We start from the raw sequence: 17,673 nt of genomic DNA on the forward strand, positions 1-17,673 counted from the left end.
TGTCATTCCAACTCCAACAGCTGTCAATAAGTTATTGAGTCTTAAGAAAGAATAGGAAAGAAAACTTAATTTTGACACTGCTTAAATGCAGAGTTTACTTTTGTCTGAATTACTCTGTTTCTTGTTGCTCCATTTCAGAATTTTGTAACACTGAAGAAGATAAAGAGAAGATGGCAGGGTAATCAAAGGAAAACAAATGCTTCTGTTGAAAGAGGTCTGTGTGACACCACTATTAGGGCTGTTGCTGAAATCATAAAGAGAGGATCAGTAGGCAGTAAATTGTTTCTCTTGATACAAGAATTTGATGACAGTTATAATTGTTTTTTCCTGCGAGTATGATTGAATTCTGAGCCCCGTTTGTGTGGTCGCGATAGACCTAAATGAGTGGATTTCATATAGTTTCTTGGAAGACAGATCTGTTAGGGAATGTTCAACACGAGGTTCATCTGTGATGGTTGATCCTGAAGTTATTAGTGCTCAAACCTGAGAAAGATGTATCACTGAAAGATGGTTTTTGGTGCTTACTGTGTGCTAAACAGCTCCATGCCTCCTCTGAGGCACTGAGGGATCTAGATCTGGAATAGGAAGTCGCTCAAGGAAAATAGATATATTCTGACTATTGGCCACCAGTCCTCCCCACGGTAAGCAGAATTGTACTGACTGCACAGGAGATGAGACATGTTCAGTGGGTTTTATGAAAACTGTGTATATGCTCCAGAGACCTGTAGCTAAGGGATTCCTCCTGCTGGGAGGTGCTGCCTCCGTATAGGACCAGAGGCTGTTGGGCTTGCAACATTTGTATCTTAACCAATTTATGACTGATATATAGGGCCTGCAAGGTTAGCATGAGTGAACCTGAAACTGCCTGTATGGAGTGCAAAGTGATGATGTGTGCTAGTGAGTGATCTCTTCTCTCAGTGCTTTATTCCTACTTAGAAACTTATATAATTTCAGGTTTCAGCAAGACTGGGAAGAAGGTCCAGGATTCTTGAGAAATATCTGTGCTGTTCTTACAGCTATTAATTGTGTGTTGGCTAATCTGTGTCTTTCACTATCATTGCATCCTGGAAGCAGTAGTGGAAAACTGTTCTAGTGAGAATATTACCTAAAAGAGGGGAGAGCATTGTTCTCTAGTGCATCCATTTGATTACATTTTATGATGACAGGAGAGTTCTTGGCACCTGCCCTATTCACACATCACTGGTTTTCCATCAGCATCAGATTTCTTCTAGGCTCTAGGCTCAGATAAATTTATCTAATGATTGCATAGAAAAAAATTGGTATTCTAAAAATCTAATAATGCATAAGTACAGGAGAAAATAAAATAAAAGGTGTTGTTTATCCCTAAGAACTGTATTAGAAAGTTTGGAATTTTAATCTAGAAATGTGATTAATTAAATATGCTGAAGGCCTGTGTCATCTTGTGCAGAAAGATAAGCTTTCAGGTTACTGCTGGGAGTTCAGCAGACAAGCTTAACAAACAGCAGTTGTAGTCTGAGTTCCTACCACATGTACTGCAGCATAGCTGCATGCCCTTTTTTTTTAATCTACACGTTCTTTAAAATATGTAAGCTCTGACAATTTATTTATGTAAAGCTGCTTGCAGATAGGTACCTTACAATCTGTATATTGATTGCAGTTGTGTTGTTGGTTTTCATGTTTTTTATGCACTGAAAAATTAAAGAGGAGGAGCCTTTTCCAGGGAGGTCCATTAGTCCCACATTATTGCTAGGGTTGATCATATATTTGTATATCTTTATTGAACATCTAAATCTTTATTAAACTAAACAAAGGTATCACAAACATGAATAAAACCACTGTCCTCTTCTCACATTGCTTTCTGGTTTTGCAATTTTGGAACTAAGTGCTGTATCTTGTTAAGGATTGTGGCAAATGAAGCTGATGTCAATCTTAATGTTTCTGTTAGTTGGTAGAATGAGGATGGCAGCTCCTGTGATTTTAGCTGTCTGGTATTTGTTTCCTTTCCAAGAAGCCGATTAGAGTCCCCTGCTTGTCTCACCAAGACAGTGCCATGACTGCTTTTAACCTGGTGATGAAAGCCTCAGGTGACCAGTTGCAGAACATGCTCTAATTCTTTGTTTGCTCTTTTGTTAACATGGATAGGAACTTCATTTATTTTTGGTGAAGATTCAGATATTAAATCTGTGAATTTGTGCAGGTGCAGAATACAGTGTGTCCTGTATCAGAGCTGTGTTGTTTTACAGCAGCAAATACGGAAATTATTTTGTATTGATGCTTAATCTGATAACTGAGTGAGGGGAAAAAATGGATGGAATGCTTGTGGATTAACGATTGTACAACTGCAAGGTGGACGTGTTTCAAAGTCATTATGAATAGTCACACTTCTGCAACGTATGATTGAAGTAACAGTTTTGAGATAATGTGTATCTGTTCCTTTAGTTACGGGTTTATGTGTCAGCTGCAGAAATAATTTCATGTTTGTGAGATGACCCTTTGCCTAAGCAGAAGGGTGGATATTGAGAAATGTATGTTTGTTACACTTGACATACTTAACCTGAAGACTTGTTTTCTCACTTTAGATATGTTAAATGACATCTGTTCTGACTAACTCTTTGTAGAATTGTATCAAATAAGGTATCTTTCTTTTTAATATTTTAGTTATGTTTTTAATTTTTTTCTTTTATTTTCATGCTTACCATGTAAAATCCTTTCAGAAAGCAACAATAAACTGTAAGTAAATGAAATGAAAGTTATCCAACGATTGTTTTGTTTCCAATTGTATAATGCAAAATGAACTGCAAAACCAAAGTGGTGAAAGACTACAATTATATTGGAGGCTTGGGGAAGGGATTCATTTAATAATTAATAGAGTAAAAGTTCAATGGTACAGTGCATGACAGTAGCAGAGGAAATGTGCTGCTGCGCATTTACTTCCTTTGCAACCAGAAGGATTCGCCTGCTTTACACACATAAATCTCTCCAAAAGAAATGCCTCCTATTTATTTTCATGAAAACTACAACAGATACAATAGTGCAATAGCACTATTTGGTAGAGCAAATTCTTATCTACAAAACAATATTTCTGAACATAGTCACCATTGTTAGCTGTGCAGTGATGAACAAGAACCTGTCTGCCATGCTCATAAAAATCTGCACCAGCAGAGGAGGCCCACTGTTGTCATTGCTGAAATGCACCACTCACAGCTTCCATGTGCTCACGTTGACTGTTTGGTCTCCATGAACATTCACCAAGCATCAATGAATGTCAGTGGCTGCCATTTTTTCTGCATGAGGGAGTTTGGTGATGTGTGTCTTTGTTCCATATGCACTTCCATGTGTGACACCATTTTGTCAGACTGCTCCTCTGCTGCCATCTATTGCATAGCAATAAAATGCAGTGGAATAGTGGTGGGAAGGTTCAGACTCTACTGCCTTACCGCCACTATCTGCCTCTGATGTTGTGGGCTGACATCATAAAATAGGAGGCATTACTTTTGGAGTAGCTCTCAGGTAATGATGAGTCTTCCATCAAGATAGAGTCTGTCATGACACTGAATGTAGAAATCAATGTATCTGACCCATCCTTTGTATATGGTAGTGGCTTAAATTGCTACAGACTCAGGTTAAAATTGGGAAGCTGGACAAGCTTGATGAGTTGTTCGCAAGAACCTAGTGCAACAAATGCAGGGTACTGCTCTTGAGCTGGGACTGTTCCAGACTGTGTACAGCTGGGGAGAAAAACTTCTTGAGAGCAGCTGTGCTGTGAAGGACTTTTGAGATTCTGACGTGAGCCAGCAGTGTGCACTTGAAGCCCAGATGGCCGATGCTGTCATGGGCTGCATCAGCGGAGAGGTGGCCAGCAGGGAGAAGGAGGGGATTGTCGCTCTGTGCTCTGCTCTCGTGAGGCCCCATCTGCAGTACTGCATCCAGGCCAGGGGCCTCCAGTGCAAGACAGATGTGGAGATGTTGAAGGTGGTCCAGAGTAGGGCTGTGATGATGATCAGAAGGCTGGAGCACCTCTACAAAGAAAGGCTGAAGGAGCTGGGCTTATTCAGCTCGAAGAGAAGGCTCCGGGGAGGCCTTATTCTGCCCTTCCTGATGTACAGGAGGGAGGCTGACTTTTTACACAGTCTAATAGTGATAAAACGAAGGGGAGTGCCTTCAAACTTAAAAGAAGGGAGATTGAAAGTAGATGTCAGGAGAAAATCCTTTACTCAGAGGGCGGTGAGGCCCTGGCACAGGCTGCTTGGAAAAGCTTGGATGTCTCTTCTCGCCAGTGGTGTCCAGGGTTGGGTTGGATGGGGCCCTGGGCAGCCTGAGCTGGTGGGTGGCAGCTCTGCCCATGGCAGGGGCCTGGGACTCGTTGATCTGTCAGGTCCCTTCTGACCCAAACCATTCTGTGATTCTGTAATGAATCACAGGCTGGATTCTGTGCAGTGAGGTAGGCCGATGCTGTGAGGAGTAGTATGGGTACTGTTCATTCCCCTATACGGCGTATAAAAGGATTTCTCAAAGTCAGTTCTACTATTTTTCTGCTGTTTTTTTTTGTTTGTTTGTTTTTTCCCTCTAGTGGGTAACTCAGAGTGGGAGTGGTAGAAATTGATGTTTCGTCTGAAAGTTGAAAAATGTTTTAATTTTTAAATGATTTTTGGAAGCAGCATTCTTTCATCAGTAATAACATTAGAGTAATAACAATAGAGTAATAACATTAAAACACAGAAAAGAAAATCAACCGCGATGTTGAGATTTGATTTGAGGTTTTCATGCTGAATGTTTTGACTTTCAGACAGTTCAGTGAAATATTACTTACTTAAAATTTAAATGTAATAGTTCTAGCTATAGAAAAATGCCATGTAATTTTTTTTACTCTGTTCATAAGAGATGCTAAATAAATTCATGATTAAGAAAATGTGAAATGGCTAATTCGTTCACAGTTTTTTTGGGTGGGTAGAAGGAAATTTTGTTTTCCTTACTGAAAATGTTTGAAGTCTATAACATCCAGCACTTTTCCTTCTACATGTTAAATACGTGCAGATGGTGTATGAAATTGGTAAACACAGACAAAAAGTGTTCTGTTGGGTTTCTTTTATTTTTACACGTGGTGAGAAAAGATTTCTGAAAACCTTATTTAAGAGAATTCCTTAAACTGTTTAGAATAAATCGTTGTAACCCTGATTTATTGTTCTTGATTGTGCATCAAAATGGCAAACCTAGAACACATTTTGCTTTGTGTTTGGGGGGAAGTTGCATATATTTTCTGGCTTTTTAATCCTATTTAAAGGAGGTCTTTTTAATCTGTTTCATCAGAAATTCATAGTCCATCCTCAGCATCTCTGGGTGACTGCAGAAGACATAGAATTGTGGCATCACAGCAGATTGGAAGTTGAGCGAGTTGAGGGTAAAAACTTTTGATATGATTATTGACAGCTGTGTCAGATTACATGGAATATTTATTCAAAACAGTAGAGATTTCTATTTTAAACATGAAAATCTCAGAAAACGAAGGTAGCATGATTCCAGAAATAAAGAAACTTGGAGATATTTGCATTATTTTGCCAAAAGGAAGAAGAGGACTTTGATTTTGATGTAGGAAGAGAAGAAGTATAGTATTTTAACATGGAAGTTCTCGCATGCCACTAGAAACGCAGAACATGTTCTGCAAGTGGTTTTTAAGCCAGAGTATATAAAGGTAAAGGGACTGAAAGCTTGCATGCAGAGTATTAGTACTGTGTTTGGGTATTTGTGTAACGTTGGATGATTGAAGGCCCATAATGAAATACTGAGTTAGTAAATACAGTGCTGTTGGCAGCTGCTGCTTTGTGAAAAGTAGTATGTATTTGAATAATCCGAATTTTTATGGCTTCTTTCACAGCTTGTTTAGTCTAGCCTTAGAAGAAAAGCATAAAGAAATATACCGTAAGACATTTCTTTCAGGGGAGAGGGGAGAGATAAGAGAGAGAACTTAATTTTTAATTACTCGAATTATTGTAACATCTTTATTTTAATTTCTTTAGACTATGTCTGAATGTATCCAGCTCTCATTTGCTGTTTGTAGAATTGGCATTTACACGGTAAGGCAATGTTCTAACTAAGTAACTTTTGTTAGCGTTAACTCCACTATGTGAAGTTACATAGTTTTTTGGGGGGATCGGGATTAATTAATACAATTAGTAGAAGGGGTTTGATTTATTAGTTTCCATAAGCAGAGTGCAGCATGGTTTATCCAAGTGGAGCTTTTTGAATGCAAGGACAGAAAAAAAGTATTTTCCACTTCAATTAAAAAGTAAAGAGAAATCCTACCAACCTCTTGAAATAAGAAACATTGGAATTCTTACACATGAATTACTGAGAATTCAGGCCTAAATTAATGGCCGAAGGGTTTGTATACTTCGCTTTGAAATGTTTATTATGTTTGAGCAATGTGGTGTATTAAAATGTTAGCTAAATGTATGTGCTGTTGTAAGCTTAGCCTTGAGTGCCATAACGTTATCCAAGTACTCTTGTTAAATCTCCCAAATCTTAATTAAGTAATTCCAAAGAAAGATGTTATTTCATGCTATTTCAAATGTGAATGTCCCAAATATGCTGATTTCCCTTAAATTTCACCTTCCTCCTCATTGCTTCTTTTACTAATGTTGAAAATAGATAAAAATAAATTGAGTAAGCTCCATTTAGGAGACACATTATTTACACTACACTTGCCTAAGTCATGCTTCGAATCTTGGAGCTTTTGGAGTGAGAGTGCTGCTCCTATTGTTAATACTACTTAGGAAGAAACCTGAAACATGCCACTTCCTATTGTAGTAGGTGGTAAAGGCCAAGGGTGTGTGAATTTTGAACAGCTGTGATGCTGTTCAAAAGCCATACACTCATGACACTTGGGAACTGAACTGCAAAGCTTAAAATTTGTTTTTATTCCTAGAATTCAGTACCAAGTGGGATTTTGTGTCTCCCAGAGTGTCCCTTCCGCACCTTTCTGTGACATTTGCTTGTGTTCCATTTTCAGCATCTAATAGACTCTATTGTAAGTAAGAGAACATAACAGACTTGGAAAGTATATACAAAATACTCCTGGAAGAAACTGCTGCTTGCATTAAAATAATTGTTTAACTGTAGTATTTAAGATGCTCAGCAAGATCATCTTTCTTCAAATTCTTACATGATAAGAGTATGCTTATCTTGAAGTATCTGAACAGGCTACAGCATGAGGTAAAATGGCTGCAAAGTATGCAGATCATCTGCCAGTTCTTTAAAAAGCTGCATTAAGCTGTCCAAATTCATTTGAGAGGATGTCCAAATATAATTGTGTGTATTGCAGAATTGAGTACAAGCAATATGTAAAACAGAATAATCTCTCTGATAATAATTTCTTCTGTTTAGGTTTAAAGTAGATAAATTTGGTCTTCTTACCTGTAGTTTACTGTGAAGTGATGGTAGCTGCAGTTATAGTGGTGGTTGGAAAATTGACATTTTGTTATGGCCTTTAGTCAGGCATGACCCTTAATTTCACTGAACGTTTTTATATTACAAGATACAAATAATTTATGAGAGCACTGGAAGGGATAGATCTCCTTGACTGCTAGAATCTCTAGTGAGGAGGCTGATGAGTACGCTTCAGAGCATACAGAGATGCACTGCTGTGGACCAAGTATAGAGAGAAGATGCCCTATGTGTTAAGCGTATGTGAAAGCTAGAAGAGCTGCTGTGGGAAAGTGCTTGTTGTGTAGAGTGCTTGCTTATATAAAAAAGTACCTGCTGTGAGAAAAAAGTCCTTCAGTTGATCTGACTGAGGAGAGTGTCTGAATGGCTTTGGTTTCCATGTTAATGGAGAAAACTGCTGATGTGAACACTATGTGGAAATGAAGTGTGATCGTTCCTCTCTCCACATATGGTTGTCTTCTTGCTCGGTCATGTAACTCAGTTCCTGGATTTGTTGCTCAGGTATGCGAACAATCTGTCAGCTTGCAAATACAGTGCTCGGCACTGATCAAGAAGCAAAACAAAACATTGTATTTTCTGTCTTGTCAATCCTTATATCTTGTATTGTGTACTTTCTACTGCATGCTGTTTTGAAGGTTTAACAGATTTAAAAAAAAATTTTTTTGGACAAAAAACTAGGCAGTCTATCAAGTACCAGTCCTTAGCAATGCCATGTGTTCAGTTTGTACTGTATTATTTGGACACTTCCTGTTCTGCATGTCCTTGTACAGCACTGTAAGTATCTTGTAAAGACTTGTAGTCCTTTGGACTACAGACATCTCAATTGTTAGTCTGTTATCAGGCTGCTTATCAGTAACTCACTTGAGTACTCATTACTTCAGCTGTACTACTGCATTAACGAGGCTTCCTGTTTTTCAGGCCTGTACAGATTACAAGAAGGAGGAAGGGCTTATATAGATATCTATATCAGAAGTGCCTGTGTTGCTTTCAGTTGCTGTGACTGAGAGGCTAAAGCTTTGTTCTCTTGAGCTAAGAACACAGGTCCTTGCAAAACTGCAGAAAGATATGGTACCCATTTAAGGTGAACCAGATGAGATGTAGATTCAGTCCTTGGGAGAAGGAGAAACACAGTAATGGTTAATGTGAAAACTGCATAGGTATTTATAAGGAACTGGTGATGAAAGTATCCTAAAATCAAAGCTTTATAAGAAACTGAAATGGAAAATCTGGGGTTAGAAAACAACCAACAACCAACCAAGCAAAATAGAGCTCCATTTCCTTTGAGCCTGACACATCTAGTATCTTGGCAGAAGTACCAGCCTTTTCAGACTTCCTTTTTGTTCTGCTTCACTAGTGGGTGAGTGCTAGGAACAGGTAGATGTGTTAGTTTCTGACTTTCCATGGTTGTGGAGATTGTAAGCTCGTAAGAGCTTGTAGCAAAGCTTTACAGACATTTATGCTGTTATCATTAACTGCTTTTCTTAGTCTGATGCATTTTTTTAACCAAATGAAAACAGTAGTGAAATGACTGTGAAGAGTCTAACCTACATGAACTTGAGAGGAAAAATAATCTGAAGTTTGCTGTATTTCTTGTAAAATAGTTTTTGTGGTGGTGTGTTGGCTACCTTTGTAACTATTTAGGATTCCATATACATCAGCATATACAGCATACATGGTTGTATGCTTACACATTGTATCTGGAAGACCCTCTGGTATCCTGTACTAGATATTTTATCCTAAAATACACCCTCTGTCCTCCAACGACCCCAGGAATAAGCAAAAAGACTACTGATTTTCCTGTTGCATTTTGTCGTGGATAACAACAAGGAAGGAAGCCTCTGCAATGGTGAGAACCGTGCAGAAAAACTTGGGAAGCTTGATCTGGAGTGCATTAAGAAGAAAAAATAGAAAATAAGACTTTCTGTTCTTGAAAAATTAGAAAGTAATCATTTTCCTTGATTTAGAACATGGCATCAGTAGATAAATAATTAGGGAAAACTCATTTAGAACATAATTCAGATAACAAAAAGTCCTTCGCAGAGCTTTCTCCTCACATGCCTAGTATGGCAAAACTGATGTACTCCAGCAGCATTGCATCAGTGTTGGCATCTTCTTCATGAAAATGATGAGTCATGGATATTTTGGTATTAGTAGCCTTTTGGATTGAATTTGTGCAATGAGATGTGGGAATAAAAGATGTTTTATAAAGCTGTGCTTACTGTAGTTTATATATGGTAAGCATAGTAAATGGTGCAAATGTTGTGCTCTTAGTTCTCTAGTTTACTTTGGATTAACTTACATTTGTCATTGTTTATAACGACAGTGATAAATTCTTGTCTTGAAAATAGTTTGACTGGAAACAACTGTTATTCCAAGGAATTTTTCTGGTATTAAAAGAAGACAGAATTAACATTTGTTCATGAAGTGGTGGAGGGAAGGCTCTTAAGAGAAGCCAGCTGTGGTAGTAACTGAAGGCAGTCATGGAAGAGAAGGTAATCGTGGGAGTGTGTTTGGGAAGGTTCACGAGCCAGCCTGTGAGTTATGGTATAGAAGGCTTCCTGTGCGACTCTTCCCCTCCCTGATGAGGTTTCCCGTTGGAAAATGCAAAGTTAAAGTAATAACAGAGCTCATATAGCATATCCTGTCTACTCCTCCCTTTCCCATGTCATGTCCTTGACATGAGCAGCAAAACAAAGGCACAAAAAGGCAGCAGGAAAAAATCCTTTTATGTTCTACCCTTTGGGAAATGCAGACAGTTCCATTCACTGTTACTATTGATTTGTATGGCTGGACTGCTGGAAAGGTATCAATGTTTCAGCTTCAGCTTTAAATAAAAGTAACATACTGGCAGCAGAGTATCTACTGGCAGTGACTTGTGTTTGATGAAATAGCCCTGTATTTGATGAGAGTTTGTCTAATTGTTGCAAATGTGTAGCCATGTGTGTTTGTGTATTGCTTTTTGGTTTACGTGTTTTCATTTACGCTAACCTAAGTAGTTAAAAAGGAGAAGCGCTGATGTTATTCTGTGTGTATAAACATTAATATAGTAAGCCTTCTTTTTTCTTTTTTCTTTTAATATAAGAGCTAGTAGACTGCTTTCCTGAAATGGAGAAAGTGTTGTAACTTTTTTTTTTTAATCAAATGGAGAAAGCCAAGGCAGGTTTAGTGGGAGATCATCCACTCCAAGGCAGGAGTGAGGATGAGAATACAATTCTCTTTCCTTTCCCAGTACAAAGTTCACTGGTCAAAGTGAACTGTTTTTAAATTGTTGAGCAGCCGCTCCTTGTGGCCAGAGCTCATGATATCTTCTGATCAGACAGCTCAGTGGTTTGGTCCAACCAATGCAGGTGTGACAACATTGCTTCCTTGAGCTACTGATGCACTTTGTGTTGACAACCCTTTTGACAACCACTGAAAAATAGTATTTAGTTTTATTTTATTGGGAAGTGCGTGGTTTACCAAAATAGCCTGTTAATTTTTGTCAGAATGAAATGTTGTCTGGCAAACTCGCATACTGGAATGGAGCTTTGTTCTGATCTAGAGATTGTTGCATCTGACCAGTCTGCTTTTTATGACCCCTTCCTGTTCAAAGTCTCTTTGCTTTAGAAAATATCATTCTTGTTCCACAGACAATTAACTTGAAGGAGAACTAAGAAAAAAACTCAGATTGTTATTACAAGAGTCTCACTCTGTTGAGACAAGTTGCCTTTCAGTTTGTATTTATCAAAGCTGTGTGGTTTGTAATTGTGTACATAAACAATATTTTGTGTCTTCTTTTTGGAAGTCATGATTCCTGATCTTCAGCATTGCTCTCTTTCCAAAAAAACAGTTGAGTAACGTACTGGCAAAATGTCATATTTTGCCTTCAGTACTGGGTCTTCATGAAACATAAACTATTCCTGTAGGCGCAAGTAGCTGCAGGGGTTACTGTGTGAGCATGGACTTTTCTGATGACTGCTAAGCATCTCTTCTTGGTATAATTTGTGAAATAGTGTTGTTAATTAAAAAAAAGATAATAAAAAAAAATATTTTTTTAGTTGATTTGAAATGAATAATGGGTTTTGGATATTGAAAGTGCATATCAAAACACAGAATTTGTCAAAATTCCAACAAACTTCTGTTAGCAACATCACATGTTTGAAATTTGAGCTGGCCTATGATTGTGGGTTTTGGAAAGACAGTGTTGAAGCATGTTGGGTTCCTCAGTGGGAATTGTACAAATCAAGCATTTGGATTATTAAGGGGACGTGAAGACTAGAAAAGACATTTCAGTGAAGGTGAAAACTTTCCTTTCGTGTTTGATAGCCCAAAAGTAGAATTGGTGCAGCCAGGATGTTTGCAGCAAAGTAAATTAATTTGCAGGGAGTAATCTGGCTGATCAATTCAAAATTGAGGCAAGAGATAGCCTTCTGAATATGTTAGAAGTTGCCTGCACTGCTCAGTGTTTACACACAATCATATCATCTACTTTGTACAGCTTAATAAGTAAGAACCTAATGAGTGATTTGCAAGTGGAAGTGGTGGTTAATATTTACTATTTATAGTAATTGCATACAGCTGTTTTGATTATATTTATTATTCTGTTACTCACATTATTATCTGCCTGAAAGTGGTGTTGCTTCTACCATAGTAAATGTAGATTGTGATTTGTCTGCAGTTTGCTTTTACTGGACAACCACAGTGTGTTAGGAATTACAATTCCAGGGTGATCATTATTTTCACAGAATGACCTGTTACAGTGGAAGGGTGATCTTAGAATTATAGAATCACTCAGGTTGGAAGAGACCTAAAGATCATTGAGTCCAACCACAACCTAACCATACTGCCCTAACTCTAACAACCCTCCACAATCGTGTTCCTGAGCACCACATCCAAATGGATTTTTAACACATCCAGGATGGTGACTCAACCACCTCCTGGGAAGCCTATTCCAGTGCTTAACAATCCTTCCTGTAAAGAAGTTTTCCTGATATTCAACCTAAACTTACCCTGGTGCAAGTTGAGGCCACTTCCCCTCGTCCTGTCACCTGTCACCAGTGAGAAGAGACCACCCCTGCTCTCACTGCAATCACCTTCCAGATACTGGAAGGGAGCAATAAGGTCTCCCTTCAGCCTCCTTTTCCTCATACTAAACAGCCCCAGTTCCTTCAATCTCCCCTCGTAGGCCATGTTCTCCAAGCCCTTCACAAGCCTTGTTGCCCTTCTTCGGCCTTGCTCCAGCACCTCAGTGTCCTGTGTACTGTGTACACTGTGTACTGTGTACAGCGTACTGAGGTGCCCAAAACTGAACACAGTACTCGAGGTGAGACCTCACCAGCGCCGAGTACAGGGGCAGGATGACTTCCCTAGTCCTGCTCACCTCACCATTCCTGATACAAGCCAGGATGCCATGGGCCTTCTTGGCCACCCGGGCACACTGCTGGCTCATACTCAGCCAGCTGTCCATCAATACACCAAGGTCCCTTTCCGTCAGGCAGCTTTCCAGCCACTCTTCCCCAGGCCTGTAGGGTTGCCTGGGGTTGTTGTGACCAAAGTGCAGGACCCAACACTTGGCCCTGTTGAAATACATACAGTTAACCTTGGACCATCAATCCAGTCTATCCAGGTCCCTCTGTAGTGCCCTTCTCCCCTTGGGCAGATCAACACTGCCTCCCAGCTAGGAGTCATCTGCAAACTTACTGAGGATGCACTCAATCCCCTCATCAAGATTAATAAAGATGTTTCATAGAAGCTGCCCCAATACTGTGCCCTGGGGGACACCACTCGTGACCCGGCCACCAGCTGGATTTAGCTCTGTTGGCCACAGCTCTTTGGGTCTGGTCATCCAGCCAGTGTTTCACCCAGCGGAGCGTACGCCCATCCAAACCATGGGCAGCCAGCTTCTCCATGAGAATGCTGTGGGGAACAGTGTTGAAGGCCTTACTGAACTCCAGGTAAACCACATTGACAGCCTTACCCTCATCCACTAAGCGGGTCACCTTGCCATAGAATGAAATCAGGTTTGTCAGACAGGCTTTACCATTCGTAAACCCATGCTGACCGGGCCTGATCCCCTGGTTGGCCTTTAACTGGTCCATGGTGGCTCCCGAGATTATCCGTTCCACAACCTTCCCGGGCACTGAGGTGAGACTGACAGGTCTGTAGCTACCAGGATCACCTTTCCAGCCCTTTTTGAAGATGGGCGTCACATTTGCCAGTCTCCAGCCTGCTGGGACATCCTCGGTTAGCCAGGACTGCCAAAGAATGATGGAGAGTGGCTTGGCAACCACATCCTCCAACTCCCTCAGCGCTCTAGGGTGCAATCCATCCGGCCCTATGGACTTGTGAGCATCAGCTTTCGGAGCAGGACGCTTTTTGGAGCAGAAAGCTTTCGTAATCAGTCTGTCCATCAGGTCTTAGCCTTATTTTGTTACCATGAGCTTAAAATCTTTTTTTCTTAGACATAAAGTCCTAGAATCCTAGATCCTTGTGGGTTCTAAGCAGCAAGGGACCCACAAGGATTACTGAGTCTAACACCTGGCTCCACACAGAACCATCCAAGATTCAAACCCTATGTCTGAGAGTGTTGTCCAGACACTTCTTGAATTCCAGCATCTTGGTGCCATGACCACTGCCCTGGGAATTCAGGGCCCAAACACTCTCTAGTGAAGAACCTTTTCCTGATACCTGACCTGACCCTCTCGTGACACAGCTCCATTCCATTCCCCCTGCTCCTGTTGCTGTCACCAGAGAGAGGAGATCCGTGTCTGCCCTTCCACTCCCCTGTGAGGAAACTGTAGGCTCTCATGAATGTGCTTGCACTGTATCTTGAAGGCATTATTGATATAACAGTGTTGCTATTACAATTACTCCTGTAAATAGTTAACTTGTTTTCTAAAAACTTCCTGCATTTGTTCAAGAACAGATACGTTATAAGGGAAGAAGTTGTACAAGCAGGAAATAGGTGGAATAAATGCAAAGAAATGTGTCGAATGCCACAAAATTTCATGTGAGTTAGTTTTAGAGGTTAGAAGACCTCTCTAATTCTCTCTATTAGTATTTCTGCCTTTGATACATTTATGTTACGCCTTATTGTACAGTTGAAAAATTTGCTCAGATATTGTAGTTAGTGGCCTACTGAACTTCATGCTGCTTCAGCTTCTTTATAATTATAGGCTAGCATCTTCAACATGCTTTGAGATTCCTTATTGGCCTGAAATGTTCCTTTTCAAGTAGCACTTTCATTAAAGTAATGATTAAAAAGAGAAAGTATTCTTGGGGAGAAGGGAGTTGGTGCCTGATGCGTCTTCAGCAGCCATAGACAAAAAAGAAAGGAAAAAAGGAGACTACTGTTCCAGAAATGAGAAGAAAGGAGAATCATAAGAGGATGGAATAGCAAAAAGTGCTTTTTATACTTCTGCAATTTGGTCTATCGCAGAAGGCACCTAAATGTTCAGTGTTTATATGGGCAGAGGCAAGTATTGGGAGTTTTGTGACAATTGCTTATTACTGGGGACAAAATAAAAGTTCGAGAGGAAGAGTCACTTAAGTGATTTAGATCATATATTCATTAGATTTAAAGATTAAGTAAGCATTCTCAAGACCGTGTGATTGATTTCTGAGGGGCAATTGATTGATGAAATGATAGTTTTGTTGTGGAAGTTTGAAAAGAGAGGGTTATGGGGAATGGGGAATATGGTTATGTCCAGGATTGCTTCCTGGACATCTCCTTGGCTGTTAATGTCTGCCATTAGAGACTGAAGTGTGATGAAAGCTCTAGGTAGTTAAATGAATGATCTGTGATCTTTTAAATAGTAATATTTCAGATCACAGGGTATTTCCAAATTGCTGGCATTTTAAAATATTCTTGTGTCTTTCTTAATAGTCAATTTAAAATAACTTCCTAGTTTAAGTTTTACTTTCTTAAAACTTTACAATGCTGATATTATCTGAAATTTGAATCTTTATTTAGTTAATAGGCTAAAACAGTGCAGCTATTCCCTTGTATGTACCACTTGAGTGATTGTTCCCAAATGATTGTGTTGGTATCTCCAAATACAGCACTGAAGGATGTGGTTCAGTGATGGGACTTTGTATGTCAGGTTGCTGATTGGATTTGATGATCATGAAGGTCATTTCCAACCTCCATCGTTCTGTTTTTCTGTGAATCTTTGGTTCTGTGATTTTAGGTCAGTCTTTTACTGCAATATTTGCTTTTGGATCATTTTTACTATGTTATACAAAAATTTTCAGTCTGTTTAAGTTCTGTGATATGAAGAACCTTAGTAAGTACCACTTCCTTTCTATTGTTGAAGAGTAGAAATAACTGTAGTGTTGAAAAGGTACTGTAACTTCATAGAATTACAGTGCTATTATTAATGTGTATAAATTGACCAATTTAAAAAGGTAGCTTTCGAGTAACTAAGTGCATTATCATATTAAAAGGTCTTCTGAAGCACAGACTTTTAAGAGTCATTGAGATGTGAGAAATGATGTCTGAACTGTCTTGCGCTTGCATCTTGGAAAGTAGGGGTTACTTTCAGTGTACTGTAACTAAGACTTCAAAATTCTTTTTCTGCTGTTGTTGCAACTAGCTATGTGTGTGTGGATAAAATTCTTGTGTGTCTTTCTGCAGCAGTGTTTATTCCAAGGCTTCCTAAACTTAATTGTTCAGTTTCTTATCTGTGTTTAATACTTTGAGTTGAAGCAGTGAGCCCACCTTGTTTCATTCAATACTCTTAATGCCTTTTTTTCAGAGCACATGAAAACTGACTTGAATCAACAGAAATTTTTGTGCCATTATTTTACTAAATGTTGCATTTCAGGCTGAAACATGACCTACTCTTTTTGCTTACCTTGTTTCTTTGAAGAGCAGTATTCCTGTCTGCTTTCATTATCGTGTCTTCTTGTTGAAGGCAAGCTTGTATTTCAGCATACACATTTTCCTCCATCCAAGTTACGTGAAATAAAACTGCACAGGGTAATAACTAGACATGGCTGAGGAGAGGTGCAAGGCTTCCCAGAAGTGATTTCCTTTACAACTGTTACAGCTAGCACAGGGAGACAAGTACTCCTTGTCACTGGTATGACTGAGGCTTGTCTCTGGTTTGGGAAATAACCTTAACCTTTCACCTCTTGAAAAGTTCTCAATCAGTTAGCATGGTTCTGCGTGCCAAATTTGTCTTTGGTCCAGCTATAGATGGAATTGCAGTCATATAAATTACTGTTATCTATGACTGTTTTTAATTTCTCAGTTCATATATTCATTATTGTATCTGTTTTCTATGCTCTCATCCTGTTAAATTATCCTTTAACTGTTAGATAGAGTTTTTTCACATCTCTGATGTTGTTCTGCTTGATCCTGGCCCTTCTTGACACTTACATCTTGACCAAAATAATGCCTTCTGTATGATTCATTTTCCTTGTACCTCATACTTGTTTCTTAATGTTGCATTGTTCACTTCCTCCAGGTTTAGCACGGAGTATTTTAACTTCTCCAGTTGTTTGCTGGGACGGGTGTGGTGTTAGAAAGGTGTGTCTGTGTGCAGATGAAACATTCTGAGGTATGCTAGAATCCCTCCCTTAAATTCCATTAATTACTGGTTTTTTTGTAACTACAGTTCACATTATAGTGACAAGCTGAGAGGTGCAGCTGACATACTAGAGGGAAGTGATGCCATCCAGAGGGACATGGACCGTCTTGAGAGATGGGCCCATGCCAGCCTCTTGAAGTTCAACAGCGCCAAGTGCAAGGTCCTGCACCTGGACAGGGACAATCCCAAGCACAAATACAGGCTGAGGGGAGAAGGATTTGGGAGTGTCAGTTGATGGAAGCTCAGTATGAGCCATCAATGAATGCTTGCAGCCCAGAAGGCCAACCTTATCCTGGGTTACATCAGGAGAAACATGACCAGGTTGAGGGAGGTGATTTTGCTCGTCTACTCTGCTCTCGTGAGACCCCGTCCGGAGTACTGCATTTAGTTCAGGGATCCCCAACACAAGGACATAGAGCTGTTGGAGCAAGTCCAGAGGAGCACCACAAAGATCATCAGCAGGATGGAGCATCTCCCCTATGAGGACAGGCTGAGAGAGTTGGAGCTCTCCATCCTGGAGAAGAGCAGGCTCTGAGGAGACCTCATAGTGGCTATGCAGTCCCTGAAGGAGACCTTTGAGAAAGGTGGGGAGGGAATTTTGTAAGGGCGTGTAGTGACAGGACAAGCGGAATTGCTTTAAAGTGGAAGAGGGTAGATTTAGACTAGATGTTATGAAGAA

General features: G+C 39.7%; 1 protein-coding gene across 5 annotated transcripts in view; it reads left to right on the forward strand.

Moving 5' to 3' along the window:
• Nucleotides 1-17,673, forward strand: part of ARL15 (ADP ribosylation factor like GTPase 15) — a 231,155-nt gene that overhangs the window by 17,060 nt on the left and 196,422 nt on the right. For 3 of the 5 annotated variants that reach the window (XM_052670238.1, XM_052670239.1, XM_052670233.1), the window contains exons 2-3: nt 5,290-5,380; nt 5,997-6,053. The exons of the other annotated variants lie outside the window; for them this stretch is intronic. In XM_052670238.1, coding sequence (XP_052526198.1) covers nt 6,000-6,053 — 54 coding nt within the window. In that variant the 5' untranslated portion in view covers nt 5,290-5,380; nt 5,997-5,999. The remainder of the gene's footprint in view (nt 1-5,289; nt 5,381-5,996; nt 6,054-17,673) is intronic. 5 annotated transcript variants of the gene reach the window in all.

This window comes from Tympanuchus pallidicinctus, unplaced genomic scaffold (assembly GCF_026119805.1).
Source record: "Tympanuchus pallidicinctus isolate F22 unplaced genomic scaffold, pur_lepc_1.0 scaffold9, whole genome shotgun sequence".
NCBI lineage: Eukaryota > Metazoa > Chordata > Aves > Galliformes > Phasianidae > Tympanuchus > Tympanuchus pallidicinctus.